We start from the raw sequence: 18769 nt of genomic DNA, 5'->3' as shown, positions 1-18769 counted from the left end.
AGGCTCCGGACGCGCAGGCTCAGCGGCCATGGCTCACGGGCCTAGCCTCTCCGCGGCATGTGGGATCTTCCCGGACCGGGGCACAAACCCGTGTCCCCTGCATCAGTAGGCGGACTCTCAACCACTGCGCCACCAGGGAAGCCCAGGTTCTGGTCTTACAAAAGGTTTACTGCCTAAATTCTTCATGGGCAAGTAGAAAAAGCCAGGAAGAGCAGGTTAAGACAGATGAAGGAAGGAAGTACTCTGCTTCCATGAGGCCACCCCACCTTTCACCTCTGCTTTGCAGAGACTCAAAACATGTTAAAAATGTGATTAACAAATTGGACTAGGGGCCTGAGGACCGAATAGTTCTACCCACATCACAGCAGCTGTAGTTAATTCTTTGTGGCGGTTTGGGAGCTAGCTTGGCGCAAAATGAAGCAGAAAAAGTGGTTTCATTCCGACATCCCACAAGCCTCCCCTTATGCTAATGTTTCCTTTGTTTCTTGCCAACCCTTCCCACCCCTTTCTAAAACCTTCAAGAAAGGATTATAGTCATTAGCTACTTAGTGTGAATAGATGTTATCTCTTAAGAGGATATTTCCATTTTAACCTTGTCTCCAATTGAAGGCCTCCCAGACTGTTAGAGGAATTTTAAGAATATATTTAAGAATATGTAGCAATTCTTTCTTTCTCAGATACTAGTCATGCCCTGGTAACATCACAGTAGATCTATCCAAGGTTGAGAGTCGAGCAGTACACACCGCTTCCCTCTCTGTTCCTACATTAGCTTACTTCTCTACTGGTTGGCCAACATTTGAGCCCAACTTCGCTCTGTTCCAGTGACCCCTGCCCTCGTGCTCCTCCCTGAAACGTCCCCGTGATCCAGAAACTAGAGGGTCATCCTTGGTGCAGTGGGACCTCCTGGGTCCCTTTGTTCCAACTCTGCTCAGCACTCAGTCTCGTTGGTTGTGGTCAGGACCATTCTGGTTGTGAGATATTTTGACTATCACTGCTGCTTCTACATCTTTAAGTGTACTTTTCCACGTTTACCTTACAAATTCAGGCACACCTCTCCTCCTGCAAATCAACAACCGTCACAGCTAACTGAAATCTTTTCCGAAATCGATCTCCCCCAGCTATGAATGAAAAAAAGAAAGCACTGCTGAATAATAAACTCTGCAAACAATATGGCTGGGGGAGAAAAGAATATAACTACTTTTGGTTCTTCAACTTTAGTATACCTAAGAATCACCTGGAGAATATGTTTAAAATGCAGATTTCTAGCCCTTGTCTTCAGAGATTCGGATTCCGCAGATCTGGGATGATTCGGGAATCTATCTTTTTAACTTGCATCCTAGGTACATTTGATGGAGATGCTGTCTGAATCACACTTTAAAAACGTGGAATTCGACTGTTGCTGTGAATTATGCGCTGTGGCCTGTGGGTAGGACGTCTGTTCTTCACAAGGAGCTTAGTTTATCAGGATTTGATGTCAATTCCTACAGCTTTAACTACAGATGATGACGATGATACAAGTATTCCTGATGCATTTTCATTGATTGGTGCTCCAATCTTCCTAGTCTTCTCTAAACACATTCTTTTTTGTTTTGAAATTACAGAGTCTGTCATCCCGAGTAGTGGAACATTTCATGTAAAGCTCCCTAAGAAACACAGTGTGGAACTTGGAATAACCATAAGTTGTAAGTACAAGTGATATCTTTTACAATGCAGAGTTTTAGGAAGACATTAGAAAAGTGTATTCTCAAATGGTTTACAGGCATGGCAAATGTTTTAAGTTTCATTGCCAAGTTTCTACCTAATGGTACAAAAATGTGGAGCCGGTTACCCTCCAGCACTGAATAGCTGTGTGAATGGAGCAAGTTACTGTAACTCTCTTCAGTCTCAGGTTTCTTCACCTATAAAATGGAAATAAGCGTATCTGCAAAATATCCTCATTTTGTAGGTTATTCAGAGTATTAAATAAAATAACATATTTATATACCTAGTATAATCCCTGGCAAATAATGAGTAAGTACTCAATAAATACGTCTCACACCCCCCCCCATGAATAATTAGATGGCATATGAAGGAATAGAGGTTCTCTACATTTTAACATACTATAGATTAAGTTTTCACAATAATCTATTGAGACTATCTTCCCATCTGTCCACTATGCATCTATAATTCATTTTGCAAGAATGAAATAATGTCTTTTTCTTTAGTAACTTCCTGAATTCCTCCATGGTACAAGGTGCCTGGGTAACCAAGCCAAAAAGAAAAGGAGGACATATAAATGTGTTTAATTCCCTCTTTTCCTCAGGCTCTAGATTTATAACTGCTTTGGTAAAACAGCTTTGAAAATTTGAGCCCCAGTGGAAATTTGTAGAATGGAAATTGAGGTCTCTATGCTTTTAATATCCATAAACTAAGTTCATCCATAAATGCTTCAAGAAAATGAAGCAAATGATTAATGCATGAAGACCAAAGGAGACCTAGAAGCGACATCTGTGACCAAGGTGTGGTCCCTTCCAGAGAGTGATGAGGCTACGTAAAGGTGCCTCACTACACTCTGTCGGATAGCATTTACATCAGTGGCTAAGGCAAAAACCAAGAGTTCTCAAGTGGGTGTATGAAATGGGAGCTGTTCAATTCAACTTTGACAATATACATTTAACATCGAAGATGAAGTTTTATTAATAACCAATAAATCACATATATCTAATGTAACACCAAAAATAGTGGTAATACAATATGGAATAAATGTTAAGAACAAGAAACCAGGGCTTCCCTGGTGGCTCAGTGGTTGAGAGTCCGCCTGCTGATGCAGGGGACACGGGTTCGTGCCCCGGTCCAGGAGGATCCCACATGACACGGAGCGGCTAGGCCCGTGAGCCATGGCTGCTGAGCCAATGCGTCCGGAGCCTGTGCGCCGCAACGGGAGAGGCCACAGCAATGAGAGGCCTGCGTACTGCAAAAAAAAAAAAGAACAAGAAGCCATATGTATGAGAGCCTGTATCTCCCCCAACCCCCAGTGCTGGGAGAAAAGTAGGACTGATGGATCTGACGTTCCTCTGTAGAGCAAGTAGAAAGATGAAATGGGACTTTGGAGACTCCAGACCTATTCTAGTTGCTACTACAGTCATTTACGCCTTTAACTGGGTCGCTTCCCCTTTCGGTTTGTTCATTACGAGGCAAAGATGGTATGCCACTGTTCTGTCACCAGCTGTGCTTGCTGAGATTAAGGGAGAGCTCATCAGAACTTACTATTCTAAAAGTATTTGGGGCTCTACGTGGCTTCTGCAACCCGCATGTAACTTTAACCCTGCTCTCATTTATCCTGTCTATTCCATTCCATTCATTTATTCCATCAGAATTGGCCGTGAACGGGGTACCTCTTGGAGTTGCGCAGTGTAGAGCCTGCTTGCTGGCTGCACGCAGAGACCCTGCTTCCACCCCATTCTTTCTTCCTCCTGCCTCCATTCAGTAAAGACACTCTGAGTGCCATGGCCCAATACTAAGTTTTGAGTCCTTAGAAATGCTTACTACTGGTGCATCTACAGAAGACCCCTATTCCTCGGAAGCTTCTCTTACCACACAGTTTGCCACACTGTAATTTTACTCTCAAATTTTACTTAAGAGGATGGTCTTTTTTAATGCAATAGATTTATTCTTTTTTATTTGAAAAGCAGTTTTATTTATTTTATTTTCCATTATGGTTTATCACAGGATATTGAATATAGTTGCCTGTGCTATACAGTAGGACCTACTTGTTTATCCATTCTATAGATAATAGTTTGCATCTGCTAATCCCAAACTCCCAATCCTTCCCTTCCCCATTCCCCTCCCCCTTGGCAACCACAAGTCTGTTCTCTATGTCTGTGAGTCTCTTTCTGTTTCATAGATAAGTTCATTTGTGTCATATTTTAGATTCCACATATAAGCAATATCATATGGTATGTGTCTTTCTCTTTCTGACTTACTGCACTTAGTATGATCATCTCTAGGTCTGTCCATGTACATAGCTGCAAATGGCATTATTTCATTCTTTTTTATGGCTGAGTAATATTCCATTGTATGTGTGTATATATATATATATATATATATATATATATACACCATATCTTCTTTATCCATTCATCAGTCCATGGACATTTAGGTTGTTTCCACACCTTGGTTATTGTAAATAGTGCTGCTATGAACCTAGGGGTGCATGTATCTTTGTGAATTATAGCTTTGTCCAGATATATGCTCAGGAGTGGGATTGCAGGATCAAATGGCAACTCGCAATAGATTTATTCTTAAAGATTAATATACATAAAAATGTAATTTAACTATAAAGGAGAGTATCCCTTTAAAAACTAATCCTGTGATAGATTCCTTTTTCAAAGTCAGTATTTATATGTTCAGTTTGTTTCAAGTGTGGCCATGTACACACAAATGCAAAATATTTTATTCACATAAAGAATCATATAAAATTATGCTTTATGATGATGTTACATATGTACTAAAACTGATTTTAATACCAATCATGGAAACTATCCCAAAACCCCACAAAACTGCTTCAATTTTAGCCAGCTGTAAACTAAAGCTTTTCATGGAAGCTAAAAGTTTTGTGCCATACCCGGATGGAGAAATGATATGTAAGCTCATCAAACATGCCTGTCAGTCCTTCTAGAGCTCCAGCTCCATTTACACAACTAATCCTCACCATCCTGAGTTTGTGTTTCCTCGTGGAAAATACTCATATTTTGCCGGTTGAGAAAGCAGAATTTGCTAAAGAAAAAAAAGAAAAACAGAATCCATTTTCATTGTTACAAAATAGTAAATTCCTGAGGTCTAGCACAGTTCCTGGCACATACAAGATGCTTGTTTAATCCCTGTCTTTGTTGAAGGAGTGAATGAGGAGTCTGTAAACAACGTTCTTCTAACCAGTGTGCCCTCCAGGAAATGAGCCTCTGAGGGCGATGAGGAATATAGATGCTTGTGCAAAGTCTATTGCATGAACTGAAGAAGCATGAACTTGGAAAATGATGAAGAGCAAGGACTCAGAGCCCAGACTGCCCCACTTCCCAACTCTCTTGACCGCTCTGTACTGAGTTTCCTTGTCTATAAAATGGCGTGCTCATTACCTTCTTTGTAGCATTGTTGAGAAAATTAGATGAGTTAGTGTATGTAAGGTGCCCAGAACACATTATGAACCGTAATGAATGTTTATTATTATAATGATCGATATTTATTTTCCACATAGAGCCTCATGAAATATTTTAAGCAAGGCTCTACCCCACAAAATTTAGTGCCAATCGTAATTATCCTACCTAAGTAGGAAATCAAAGGACCCTCTTCTCACTCATACACACACAGGTACTGTTAGGGAAACTGAGGCACTACAGGGGTTTATGAATGTTTCTATCTTTTTTTTTTTGTACATCTTTATTGGAGTATAATTGCTTTACAATGGTGTGTTAGTTTCTGCTTTATAACAAAGTGAATCAGTTATACATATGTTCCCATATCTCTTCCCTCTTGTGTCTCCCTCCCTCCCACCCTCCCTATCCCACCCCTCTAACTGGTCACAAAGCACCGAGCTGATCTCCCTGTGCTATGCGGCTGCTTCCCACTAGCTATCTACCTTACGTTTGGTAGTGTATAGATGTCCATGCCTCTCTCTCGCTTTGTCACCGTTTACCCTTCCCCCTCCCCATAGCCTCAAGTCCATTCTCGAGTAAGTCTGTGTCTTTATTCCTGTTTCACCCCTAGGTTTTTCATGACATTTTTTCCCCTTAAATTCCATATATATGTGTTAGCATACGGTATTTGTCTCTCTCTTTCTGACTTACTTCACTCTGTATGACAGACTCTAGGTCTATCCACCTCATTACAAATAGCTCAATTTCGTTTCTTTTTATGGCTGAGTAATATTCCATTGTATATATGTGCCACATCTTCTTTATCCATTCATCCTATGATGGGCACTTAGGTTGTTTCCATCTCCGGACTATTGTAAATAGAGCTGCAATGAACATTGTGGTACATGACTCTTTTTGAATTATGGTTTTCTCAGGGTATATGCCCAGTAGTGGGATTGCTGGGTCATATGGTAGTTCTATTTGTAGTTTTTTAAGGAACCTCCATACTGTTCTCCATAGTGGCTGTACCAATTTACATTCCCACCAACAATGCAAGAGTGTTCCCTTTTCTCCACACCCCCTCCAGCATTTATTGTTTGTAGATTTTTTGATGATGGCCATTCTGACCAGTGTGAGATGATATCTCATTGCAGTTTTGATTTGCATTTCTCTAATGATCTCACTATCTTTATACGAAGTCCTCTTTCTGTATCTTCATCTTGTGAAAGCTCTGAGTAGTGAGAAATAGGCTCCATCTCGGGAAGCGTACCATCAGAGCCTTCACGCTTGGCTTAAGGCTCACTCTTCATACCTAATTGACTGAGAAATGAGTCCCTCTGATTTTGGATGTGGTGAGCAGTTTTAGACTAATTTTCATAAGTTCCTGATGAGACATTCATAGCACATTAGCATCAGGCATTACTTTTATAGATTTTATTGCTAAGATATGGAGTAATTTATTATAGCAAATAAAGTAGGACAGCCTAGCAGAAGGATGCAGTTTGGGACAAGAAGCAGCATCCTGAAGCTCTGACACCTCAGCCAGTCAGAAACCAGAGCCCATACCCTCCAATGCAGCTCACCTGCCTTTCAGGTCAGAGAACTGTGCTTGTCTCTGCAACGTGTAGTTGTCCGTAAAGATCTTTTGGTATCGAAGTTTTCTTTGGAGGTTTTATTACAAGGGAGTTTTATCTACTTTGTACCGTGCATGGCACTAAGCAGTTTATATGTGTTTTCTCATTTAATCCTGAAAGTGGCCCTATAACATCTGTGCCCATTTTACACAGCTGGATAAGCTGCCCAAAGACCCAGAGCTAATAAAAGGCCGTGCAGGGATTCAAACCCTTTCTGTCTGACTTAACACTGGCTGTGTTCATGTTAACACTCATCCCTGTCACCATCTGATTGATGAATCTTCCCAGATCCTATATTAGAAAAGCAAGAGACAGCATTTTGTGAGTGCAGTTAATTTATTGGCTTTCCTTTTTAGTTGTGACTGAATTGTCTTCAGGAACAAAGGCCTGCTTTATTTTTTGTAAAATCATAAAGCATTCTTTATAGCAAGAACAACAAATCTGTCATTTTCGCCTTAAGTCTTAAACGTATTTAGAAGAGAAATGTGTTCATGGTTTTTTGCCAACTTTGCAATAAAAACTCTACTCACTGGTCCATTTCAAATCAAATAACCAGTTTTACTTGCCAGGTAGTATATATATGTGTGTGTGTGTGTGTGTGTGTGTGTGTGTGTGTGTGTGTGTGTGTGTGTGTGTGTGTACACACGCACGTATTTATATGGTTACAATGAAAGTAAAACTGAATGATTGCGTGAGTGAGTGAGTGTGTGTGTGTGCTTCTCCAGTGTAGTTTGGACAGTTTATCAGGTCCTTTGAGCAAAGTACCTTGACTAGCAGAGTAAGTTCCATGAACGGCTAGACATTATAGAATGTTCTTGGAATGATTCACATTTAATTAGCTTCACACTGCAGAAGATTTCACCCGTCTTCAAATACAGAAAAAGTGTTTTAAACAAAAGATAGGGACTGTCATTTTCTACCTCTTCCAACAACTGTTTGAGAAGAAAAGAATCCAAATTCACTGTGAGAACCAGTTTCTGACAGTGACAGACGACCAGTGATTTTAAAGCTTCGTGAGTCAAAAGATGCTAGCTTGAAAACACGCCTTTAGCCCTGCTCCTACCCCGAACCCCCATTTTAAAATGACAGTATAAGATTTTTCAGGAGGCAGAAACTCATAAGGAAAAGAGGAAAAGAAAAATAGATAACAACAACCAAATTTGGAAGTGGCAAAGAAGATGGAGAAAGATTAATTTAAAGAAGCAGAGTGGAAAGCTGACAGCCTGATGTGCATCCTAAACTCCCAGCAAGTCAGAGAGGTGGAATCAGGAACTTCTGGAAGCAAGAGTGATGGGAGAGGGCTTCCCTGGTGGCACAGTGGTTGAGAGTCCGCCCGCCGATGCAGAGGACACGGGTTCGTGCCCAGGTCCGGGAAGGTCCCACATGCCGCGGAGCGGTTGGGCCCGTGAGCCATGGCTGCTGAGCCTGCGCGTCCGGAGCCTGTGCTCCGCAACGGGAGAGGCCACAACAGTGAGAGGCCCGCGTACCGCAAAAAAAAAAAAAAAAAAGTGATGGGAGAGTACGAACACAGGGGGATTGGTTGAAAGTCTGTTAAGAATGAATGAGTCCCTCAGATGCCTTCCCCAACTCAGAACCACCAAGCACCCCTCCCCTTCCTGGCAGAGCCTAGTTTTATCCTCTGGAAAACGTGAAAGGGAGGGTCTCTGGATTGGGAGGGCACAGCTGAGTGTACCAGTCCAGCTCTGAAAGCAGAGATTCAGTGAGACACTGAATGAGGAGGCTGCTGGTCTTTTCACAGAAGCTCAAAGAAGCCAGGTATCCAGGCTTAATCCCCTCCGAGCTGGAGGAAGAATCAGTGCCATCTGGCACTGAACTATACAGAAGCAGTCTGGCCTGAACTATACAGTGACGACCGTAATCCAGGAGCCCCACTCACGGGCACCAAGCTTTCAAACAGCTACTTTGGAGAGCCATCTTTGATGTGAACAGACAGCTAAGAAAAACACAGGCACTTGGAGGAAAGAATCTAAGATGCAAGACTATCACCAAAAACAAAGAAAAAAACAGAAACAGCACATGCAGGAAGAAGAAAACTTTAAAAAGAAAAAAAAAATGATCATTAACATCATTTGTATCCCTGGGTGGGAGGCCCTGAATACTATTACACAGTAGCCTCCAGAGGGGAACGAAGAGCTCTTGAAAAGTAAGAATATGGCAGAAATGAAGGAGTTCAACAGAAATACTGGAAAAAATGTTGAGGAAGATTTCTAGAAATTAGGACAAAACAACAAATAAATACATGAAGAATCTAGACTAAATAGGAAAATTATACGAGTCCAAATAACACAATATCCAAATAATAGATGTTACAAAAAGAAAGAGGAGAGAAAAGCATCAAGGATATATTTTCATAAATTTCCTAGAATTGATGGATATAAGTTTCCAGATGTATGGGTCCATGAGCTGTGGATGAAAACAGACCCACACCAAGGCACGTCATCATGAGATTTGAAAACTGGGAGAAAAAGACAATCCTACAGGCTTCCAGTGGGGGTGGGCAGTTTTCACACAGTGTATCAGATAATAAATAATAACCGAGTAATCAGAATGGCGTCAGGCTTCTCAACAAATAGCAGTTCTGGAGTCTAGAAACCAATGGAAGAGTGCCTTCAAAATTCTGAGGGAAAAGAAATTTCCAGCCTAGAATTCTCCATCTAGCAAAGGTGGAAGTAAAAAAAAGACCACTATGCAAGAATTCAGAATACTCTCCTCGCATGCACTCTTCCTCGGGAAGCTGTCAGAGAACGTGTACCAACCACCAAAAGAGAGTAAAGCCAGGAAGAGGGAGAATTGGATTCAGGATGCAACGGCTCCAGGGATGCAAGAGAGAGTGTTAAAAGGTAAACTGAGGCATATTAAACATTTTAAGAGTTTATTTGAGCAAAAAAATGGATTCACATCTGGCAGCACCAAACCAGAAGTAGTTAGGAATGCGCCCCCAACAGGAGTCTGGGGAGAGACAGATATAGGAAGAGCAGAGGCAAAGAAAGGAAATTATTTAACTCGCTGTAACTTAAAGCCTAGTTGTCTGTTTGTGACTGGTTGTCCTTAGTATTTTGATTTCATAACCTTGTAAAAGCTTAGATTTTGGTTGGCTTCCTTGGGCTACCACAGCATTAGAGCCACCTCAGTCTGATGGCCTCCTTCTTTAATTAAGTTAACAGGAATGAAAAGAAACTCTGGGTTCCCAGGGTCTGTGGGAAGGAAATTCCCAAGGTCTGTGTAGTAACCCTAGAAAGCAAACGTTCCAGATGGGTTGGAAACCTCTAATAGAATTCTTGATATGATATAACATGTTGAGAGATTACAGGTCTGAGGAGTTGAATTCATGGTAAACACAAGAAAATTAAGCCAACAAAGACATCAAGACAACAGAAAATATATCCTGTAGAAAAGGCAGGTAATCATGCCATGCAACATGGCTTGTCTTCTAATACTGTTTGCCGTCATACTAAAGTAAATGCTAAATATTGATTTTACAAAAAATGACAAAACTGTTTTGGAAGAATGGGGGAACAAGAACTGTGTCTGAATATGGTGGTGATGTAGAGGTGGAAGAGAACTGACTTCTCATCTTTCATAACAGAAAGAGGCAGCATGCGAGATTTTTTCTTTTTTCAGTTGCGGCATGCAAACTCTTAGTTGCGGCATGTGGGATCTACTTCCCTGACCAGGGATCGAACCCGGGCCCCCTGCACTGGGGGTGTGGAGTCTTAGCCACTGGACCACCAGGGAAGTCCCCCCATCTCCCCTTTTTATCCAGCTTTTCTCCAGGATTTCATGGCCAGTGCCCAGAGCAGACGTGCCTAGCTCATAGCTGATGTTCAATGAGTATGTGTTCGATGGATGGCTCTGTGAACTTCAATTCAGTGGATTTCACAGAATTGTTCAATGGAGAACTCCAAGCAAATTCAAAGCACTGAGCGAGTGCTAATGTATTCTCGCTCAAAGGGTCACAAAGCCCTCGGAGGTGAGGCAAGTCTGGAAGTGAGATCCTTCCAATGAGGACAGTGGCAAATTAGAGACGGAAGGCTCCATCTGAAGGAGAGAGTGGGAAAGTGAGTCCAATGTTGCTGGATAATCATCATAATAAACACTTATGTACTGTATTGTATGCGCACTGCTCCAGTCACTTTACATAGAAGAATTCAATCCTTACAACAAAAACTGTATGAGATCAGCACTGTTGTTTTTTATCACCGTTTCACAAACCAAGAAACTAAGGTGTCTGAACACTATGTGCTCAGGCATACACGGCTTATATGTGGAAGAGGCAGGATTTGGAACCCAAGCATTCTGGCTGCCTCTTCATCACTATACCATATTGCCTCTCTAATTTTTTAAAAGAAGCTGTACATCTGTATGAAATCTACTACTTTTTAAATGTTGGCAACTAATTTTTTAAAGCACTACAAGTCAAGCAAAGCATGCTTGGTTTGTACCTTCCTCAGAGAAGAATCAAAACATGGTGCTAACCTAAGTGTCCATCGACAAATGAATGGATAAAGATGTGGCACATATATACAGTGGAATATTACTCAGCCATAAAAAGAAACGAAATTGAGTTATTTGTAGTGACATGGATGGACCTAGAGCCTGTCATACAGAGTGAAGTAAGTCAGAAAGAGAAAAATAAATACCGTATGCCAACACATATATATGGAATCTAAAAAAAAAAAAAGGTTCTCAAGAGCCTAGGGGCAGGACGAGAATAAAGACGTGAACGTAGAGAATGGACTTGAGGACACAGGGAGGGGGAAGGGTAAGCTGGGACAAAGTGAGAGAGTGGCATGGACATATATACACTACCAAATGTAAAACAGAGAGCTAGTGGGAAGCAGCCACATAGCACAGGGAGATCAGCTCGGTGCTTTGTGACCACCTAGAGGGGTGGGATAGGGAGGGTAGGAGGGAAACGCAAGAGGGAGGAGATATGGGGATATATGTATATGTATAGCTGATTCACTTTGTTATAAAGCAGAAACTAACACACTATTGTAAAGCAATTATACTCCAATAAATATGTTAATAAATAAATAAATAATATCGGCTAAAAAAAACATGGTGTTAGGTCTATTCACAATAGCTAAGACATGGAAACAATCTAAATGTCCATCGACAAATGAATGAATAAAGAAGATGTGGTACATATATACAATGAAATACTACTCGGCCATAAAAAAGAATGAAATAATGCCATTTGCAGCAACATGGATGGACCTGGAGATTATCATACTAAATGAAGTAAGTCAGAAAGAGAAAGACAAATAACATATAATATCACTTCTGTGTGGAATCTAAAATATGACACAAATGCACTTATTTATGAAACAGAAACGACTCAGATATAGAGAACAGACTTGTGGTTGTCAAGGGGAAGGGGAGTGGGGGAGGGATGGATTGGGAAGTTGGGGTTAGCAGATGTAAACTATTGTATATAGAATGGATAAACAACCCCAAGTTCCTACTGTATAGCACAGAGAACTATATTCAATATCCTATGATAATCCATAATGGAAAAGAATATAAAGAAAGAATGTATATATATATGTATAACTGAGTCACTTTGCTGTACAGCAGAAATTAACATAACATTGTAACTCAACTATATTTCAATTAAAATTTTTTTTAAAGAAAAATAAAATAAAACATGGTGCCAGGGTGTGCAAACCACGACTGAGCCCTCAAAGCCCCAAAGGCATGGCCACATTTAATGTGCCTGGTAAGCATGGTAGTGATAGTGTCAGGAGCTCAACTTCTGGGCTCAACTTCATCCCTCCAGTGGGCATCCACCCTGATGAACCTTTCAAACCTCAAGTATGGACTTGATTAAAGGAGAAAGAGAAGAATGTAGTAAACATGAAATGGGCACCATACATGTCTGTAGACCATTAGAAGTTTCACACCCCTCTGCAAAGCTGTGTGGGTTTGTCCAGAGGTCACAGTGTTATTTTCCTCTGTTAGAAGGGTGACAGAGATGGGTTTGATGTATTTCGTTGCCTATACTGTTTTGTTTTAGTCCATTTCAATGGAAAATGAATTTTTTAAAAAACCAAGGGAAACATTGAGTGCTCTGTGATGGTTACTAAAGCTTGGAAAAATATCGTGTAAAGTTATTGGCAGATGCTAGGAAAGTTGTATTCGCTGATTATAACAAAGTTTTTGTTTTTGTGCCCTGTGCCCAGAACAATTTGCTGTTCTGAAATGTAATATGAGTAAAACCGCTGGATGTTTATATTTCTGTAGTGGAATTATATCAAATCACTGAGTGGAGGTTTAAATTATGAATTAATTGTAGTGAACAGAATGTTTTGCATTCTTTGCTCGAAGCTAAGAATAGTGATTGGATGAAGTCCCATTAACATTTACTGTGGACTAACTCGGTGGGTAAGGTATGGGTATATGTGTTTGCTTTTTCTTTCAATGATGTGTTGCGATATTAAACCATCTGTTCTTGTGCATAAACATTTTCCTGGGATTCAAATGGGATTATGGGATATGATATGGTTCTGTGATTATTATGGGGTGATCAGACTGTTTATAATAAAATCTTACATTAGGCGCCTTTTAATGATCCTTAAAAAGAAATCACTCCAGGCTTCAGGTTGGTAAAACGTCTCCTATTGGAGGCAAATTGTTGTTTATAAATGTTGGTATGTTCATTTTAATTATTGAACTCCTAAATTAAATGTAAACTTTCTAGGTCAAGATGATATTTTTGTACTTAAATATGGACTATAGTTCATTTTGAGGATTAAGTCTAAGTAGACTCATTGCTAATGGCTTTTCATTATTATTATTCCATTATCACCAAAGGGAAATATTCCTAAGAAAATTTATAAAGCCCAAAACTGACCCCTGTGCAGGATAATAGATTTATCTATAAACTCAATAAAAGTTACATGTACATGTTTAAATATGAATATATATATATAAGTATAAATAAATAGCATCAGTCAGATTTCTGAATATTTCAGAGCATTCTAGGTATGGATTTGTGAGCAAAATTTTAATATTTGCAGTCTATCTAGCAAAAGATATCCTTCTGGGGAAAAAAAAAAACTTACATTAGTGATTCTCATCCACTTTCCCACCCAGTACACTTGAGTAATATGGCAGGATCCCATGAAGAGTGGTGTCTCCTCACTGGTAAGGAGTGAAAGAATGGGTAGGAGAAGGGATCACATGTAAGTACCACTAAGGGGAGCCCCTGATTGCTTTTAATACACTTTTCTGTTGGACTATTCACTCTTCCCCTCCGTCTCTTGAGAATCACAGATTGAAATAGATTTAATCCAGATGGGCAGCTTTTCAATTGCTTTCTTCAATTGCAGATTTAAAATAACTTTGCTTTAGTTTTCAGGTTTATGAGTACTTTAACACAAACATATTTTTATATCAAGAAGGGGTAATATGCGCATTTTTAAATTCATTTGCTGATTCTCTTTGCTTTGCATACAAACTGTACTTGCATTAATGGCTGCTATACAGTGAGACCTGTACAGTAGTGGGTGAATCGTGGATATAAAGATGTGACTATTCTATCTTCATTATTACAGCACCATCCAGTAGAAAACCAGGAGACCCCCTGGTCATATCAGATATCAAGAAAGGCAGTGTGGCACACAGGTAAGAAAGATGGATTTACTGATTCATCCCAAGGTATTTCTTAATTACAGCAGAAATGACCTCTTCCACACCCAAGACAACCTTGCTAATAGGTCACGGTATTCTCAATATTTTCCAGGCAACCACGATTAATCGATTATATTTTTGACATCCCTAATGTCAATGACTATGTAGAGCTCTCCCCCGGTGTCAGTTTATTTCTGCACCCAGTGCAGACAACAATCACATGAAAATGTTTTTTAGGGTCATTCTTGAGTCCAACATAGCCTCTCCTTCACTGATCATCCTCCATCCTTCATTTTTCCCGCTAAAAAACTGAAAGTGGCCCCAATGATGAGAGTCACCCCACATGGAGATAATAGCTTAGGGGAGAGTTTTGCTAGATGCCAGGATGTCCTCCCTAGTCAAGCCAGGTCCTTGAGCCTTAAACAGTGTTTATGTATCCTATTTGGTTCATAGACCACAAAAATCAGGGAGCCTCAAACGTTCAATTTCACAGATCAAAAATATTTTTAAGTGATTAGGAATATTGATGTAAGACTGTTAACTTTCTTTTTATTTTCCAGTTAAGGACTTAAAAAATCCCATCTGTTATCACAGTCATTTCATTAAAGAAATATTTTAACACTCAAAAAGCAGGAAGGACATTGTATGAACTTAGGTATATAGGTATAGGCTCAGATACTGTGACAAGGAGACGTAAACGGAGTGGATCCAACAAGACAGAAGTTTGTCTCTCATACAGCAGTTGGGAGGTAGACAGGTAACGCAGGGCTGGAGAAGCAGCTCTGCCGTCCTCTCCAGCTTCTCCAGTCATTGTGATTTTCCAGCCATAGAAGGGAGGTGGGGTGGTGCAGAGAGAGTCTGGGGTGTGTATCTTTAGGGGATGACCCAGAAGAAGGAAGGGAGAATGGATTCTGGGAAGCAATTAGCAATCTCGGTCACAGACATAATGCATAAAGGATGGTTCTTACCAAAACATAACCTTCCTTACAGATATGTGTGCATATACATACAGAAGCACCTGCACGCACATATACCTTCTCATTGTTTTTCTCATTTCGTGATGGACCTTTAAAAACTTTCAAGACCTGAAGCAGTCCGTAACCAGTATTAGACTCTCAATGGCCACCTTCCAGATAGCATCCAATTCCCCTTTTCTCCCTACTGCAGCCATAGTGAGTTCCCCAGTGCAGGTGGAAATAGCAGAGACACCAGGACTCAGACCTCCCCTAAGGCCATCCCACCTTGACTCGCCTCACTCCCTGTATCCTCTCCTAGTATCTGGACTGCGAAGGACCAAAAGTGGTGCAACAATGTGGAGAAGCATAAGGACACCCGGGCTGTGTAAACCTGGGCCCATTACCCCCCTTCCTGGAAACCTTAGAATTCCTGAGTGACGCTTATATGGTTGTCCTGGTCTAATTGAAGAAAGCAGAAGAAAAATATTTTTTAATACTCTGCAATTTAATGTCACGGCAGCCATCCAAATTAAGACTGGAGAAAGGGTATTTGTCAGTAAAATGCAGTTTTAAAAGTTGAAGAATCTTATTTCTTCTAAAGGCTACCATAATGCTGCTCTGTGCTAAATGCCTCTTCAATGGCCTGGTTAAGTGCTCATCATTAATCATGCATTTGCTATGCCTTTACTATCAGAACGGGAACCCTGGAACTTGGGGATAAATTACTTGCCATAGATAACATCAGGCTGGACAACTGTTCCATGGAAGATGCAGTTCAGATCCTTCAGCAGTGTGAAGACTTGGTGAAGCTGAAGATCCGCAAAGATGAAGATAATTCAGGTATTGATAACCTCCTTAGTTAAGACTGATTTCTCTAACTGCCCGTCTGTCACCAAAGATATTAATTAGATCTTGGTGTTTTACATACAACAGCTGGCTAGTGACATGGCAGCAGTGTTTTTTGTAGTTAAGAGGGTCTTTAAATTGGGCGTTGAGAGTGTAGTATGCATTTTAAATAATGGTACTTTTAAATGGTATAATTAAGATATTTTCATTATATAAACATTATAGCTACATTAAAATAACTTTAAAGATGAAAACTTAATCATCACCTGATACCACCCTAATACAACAGAACTGGTCATTTTCTAGTTGATACTATGTTACGTAATTATAACCACAGTGCGTGTTCTCTTTTTTCCTTAGCTTTATAAACATGTTACCATTTTACAAACCCTTAATAGCTATCATTTGAATTTACTGCCCGTAATGTATTTACCATTCTTTTCTTCTTACTTAGATTGCTCCCAGTTGTTTTATTACTGTAGGTGGCACAATAACCGATATTTTTATGCGTGGATATCTTTATTCAACTTTTTTCTTTTGAATCATTTCCTTAGGAAATATTCCTAAAAGTAGGGTGACTGAGTCAAAATAAAAAGGGAATTTTTATGATTTCGGATGAGTCTTGTACCATGTTGCTTTCTAAAAGGGCTGTATCCATTGTTAGTGCTTCCAGTTATGTGCGAATACAGGAGAGCGGTGCCTCTCAAACTTGAGAAGGCCTCAGAATCACCAGAAGAGCTCAGTTAAAACACAGTTCCTGAGCGCTCACCCTAGGTGGGGCCTGAGACTGTCATTTCTAACAAACTTCATCATGATGCTGCTGTGGGCCAAGACCCAGCAATCTGAGTAGCCCCGCAGCAGACGCCCTTTTATCTGATTTTGATAAGAACCCAAGCTAACTGAAAAAAGTTCATGAATTGAAAGAGTCAACTAATGTGGGGATTTATAGAAAGTAACATATATCTATAACATAAACATTTAACTTAAAAATGTACCAATCTTATGGGTGAAGCCAACACTTTCTGCTGATTGTAGTTACAAGTCTTTTGACTTGTTTGCCTAAGTCATACCCATAATATACAGTTTATGATTTCCAGGTTTGGTTTTTGTGTGTTGTTTTGCTTTAATGCAGTGAGAATTTAAATAATTTAAAGCAATCTGAATGCTTACTCCATCTAGATTTTTATTTCCCCAATGTTTTCAAGTTTTTCCTCTATGTAATCAACTGTTGATTTCTTGCCTAATAATCCCCCTTATTGAATCTTTCCAAAGCATTTGATTTTTTCATAGATCCAATATACTCATATTTCATAGGTTATGTAAGATTCATTAAATTACGTTGTTACAATAACAAGTACAACTGGCATAAACAGGATTAGAAATAATCATAATTGACTCTAAACTTTTAAGCTTTTGACTCAGTTGGTAGCAGGAACAGAGGTACACAGGGTACTGCAGAGGGAAACCTATTATTCTGGAACATTCAGTGGCATTGGTCAGTATATTTTACAAAGAGGATGGAGAGTCACAATTAATCCAGTAAATTGGTTAAAGGGAGATTGATTAAGAGAGTTTCTACTGAATATAGTTTCATCCCAACCAATAATGAGCAGTTGTCAATGTCCTGGAATCTCCTGGAATCTAATCCTCTAGATCCAGAGTTCGTGGTCATGTCAAGCCTTGTGTTTATGATTCCTATTCAAAGTCAAAACAAGTTGGTAGTTACATCCATCAGTACAGCTGGTAAAGATGATTATATCCGAGTATACTTTATAATGAACGTTTAAAAATATGCATAGATTTCTACTAGTTATTTCCCAAGCAACTGATTTTCCACACCAACACTTGCATTTCTCTCCTAAAAAGCATGCATTTTCTTTGGGGGATTTATTTTAAAAGAAGGATAAAGCCTCCAGCGTCAGACTGGGTTCTGTCCTAGCAAAGAGGCAAAGCCCTGTGGAGAAACCCATTTTGCATGATTTGCCAAGCTAAGCAGATCTCAGCTCTCTTCCTTGCAGAGTGAAGAAGCCAAGCCAGAGATGAATATGTATGGTGCTTGTGGTTGGCGATGTTCCCAGTTCCAAAGCCAGGCTGTGCAGACACACTGGGGGGAGTTTCAGAAACAACAGCTGAGCACTTGGAGAGCCAGATCTTACTTTCAGTTGCTTCTTTCCTTTGGCTCATTTTTCCCCTTTAGACCCTTCCCCCTACAATCCCTATGCCTAATACTATGGTAATGATCATGCTTGTTAGGGTTTTTTTTTCTAATTTTAAGAGGTCCAGTTTTTAAAATCCTAAATCCTTCCATTGAAAACCATGCACCTCCCCAAAATAAGACTGTAAATATAGGTGCAAGAGACATATTTACCCAAACCAGATTTTCTCAAGTTGTCATATTAAAATATACACCCACTTAGACACATTTTTATAACAGACCATTATTTGAAAATTATGATCTGATCATCGATTTGGGAGAATTTGAGTGTTTCTGTATCCTCTTCCCCCATGAGAATATAAGTATAATTTGAGTAACTGAATCCTTTTTTATTCAGAGCGAAGCAAGGGGAGG

The 18769-nt window shown here is 39.9% G+C and overlaps 1 protein-coding gene across 4 annotated transcripts in view; it reads left to right on the top strand.

The window, feature by feature from the left end:
* The window catches only part of GRIP1 (glutamate receptor interacting protein 1), a 695695-nt gene that overhangs the window by 617175 nt on the left and 59751 nt on the right, over positions 1–18769 (top strand). For all 4 annotated transcript variants that reach the window (XM_027106947.1, XM_027106944.1, XM_027106943.1 and 1 more), the window contains 3 exons: positions 1602–1682; positions 14323–14392; positions 16049–16194. In XM_027106947.1, coding sequence (XP_026962748.1) covers positions 1602–1682; positions 14323–14392; positions 16049–16194 — 297 coding nt within the window. The remainder of the gene's footprint in view (positions 1–1601; positions 1683–14322; positions 14393–16048; positions 16195–18769) is intronic.

This window comes from Aethalodelphis obliquidens, unplaced genomic scaffold, assembly GCF_003676395.1.
Source record: "Aethalodelphis obliquidens isolate GAN/ISIS:26980383/991018 unplaced genomic scaffold, ASM367639v1 scaffold8, whole genome shotgun sequence".
Lineage (NCBI taxonomy): Eukaryota > Metazoa > Chordata > Mammalia > Artiodactyla > Delphinidae > Aethalodelphis > Aethalodelphis obliquidens.
Note: the sequence above shows the minus strand (reverse complement) of the source record. Positions and strands in the feature narration are given on the sequence as shown.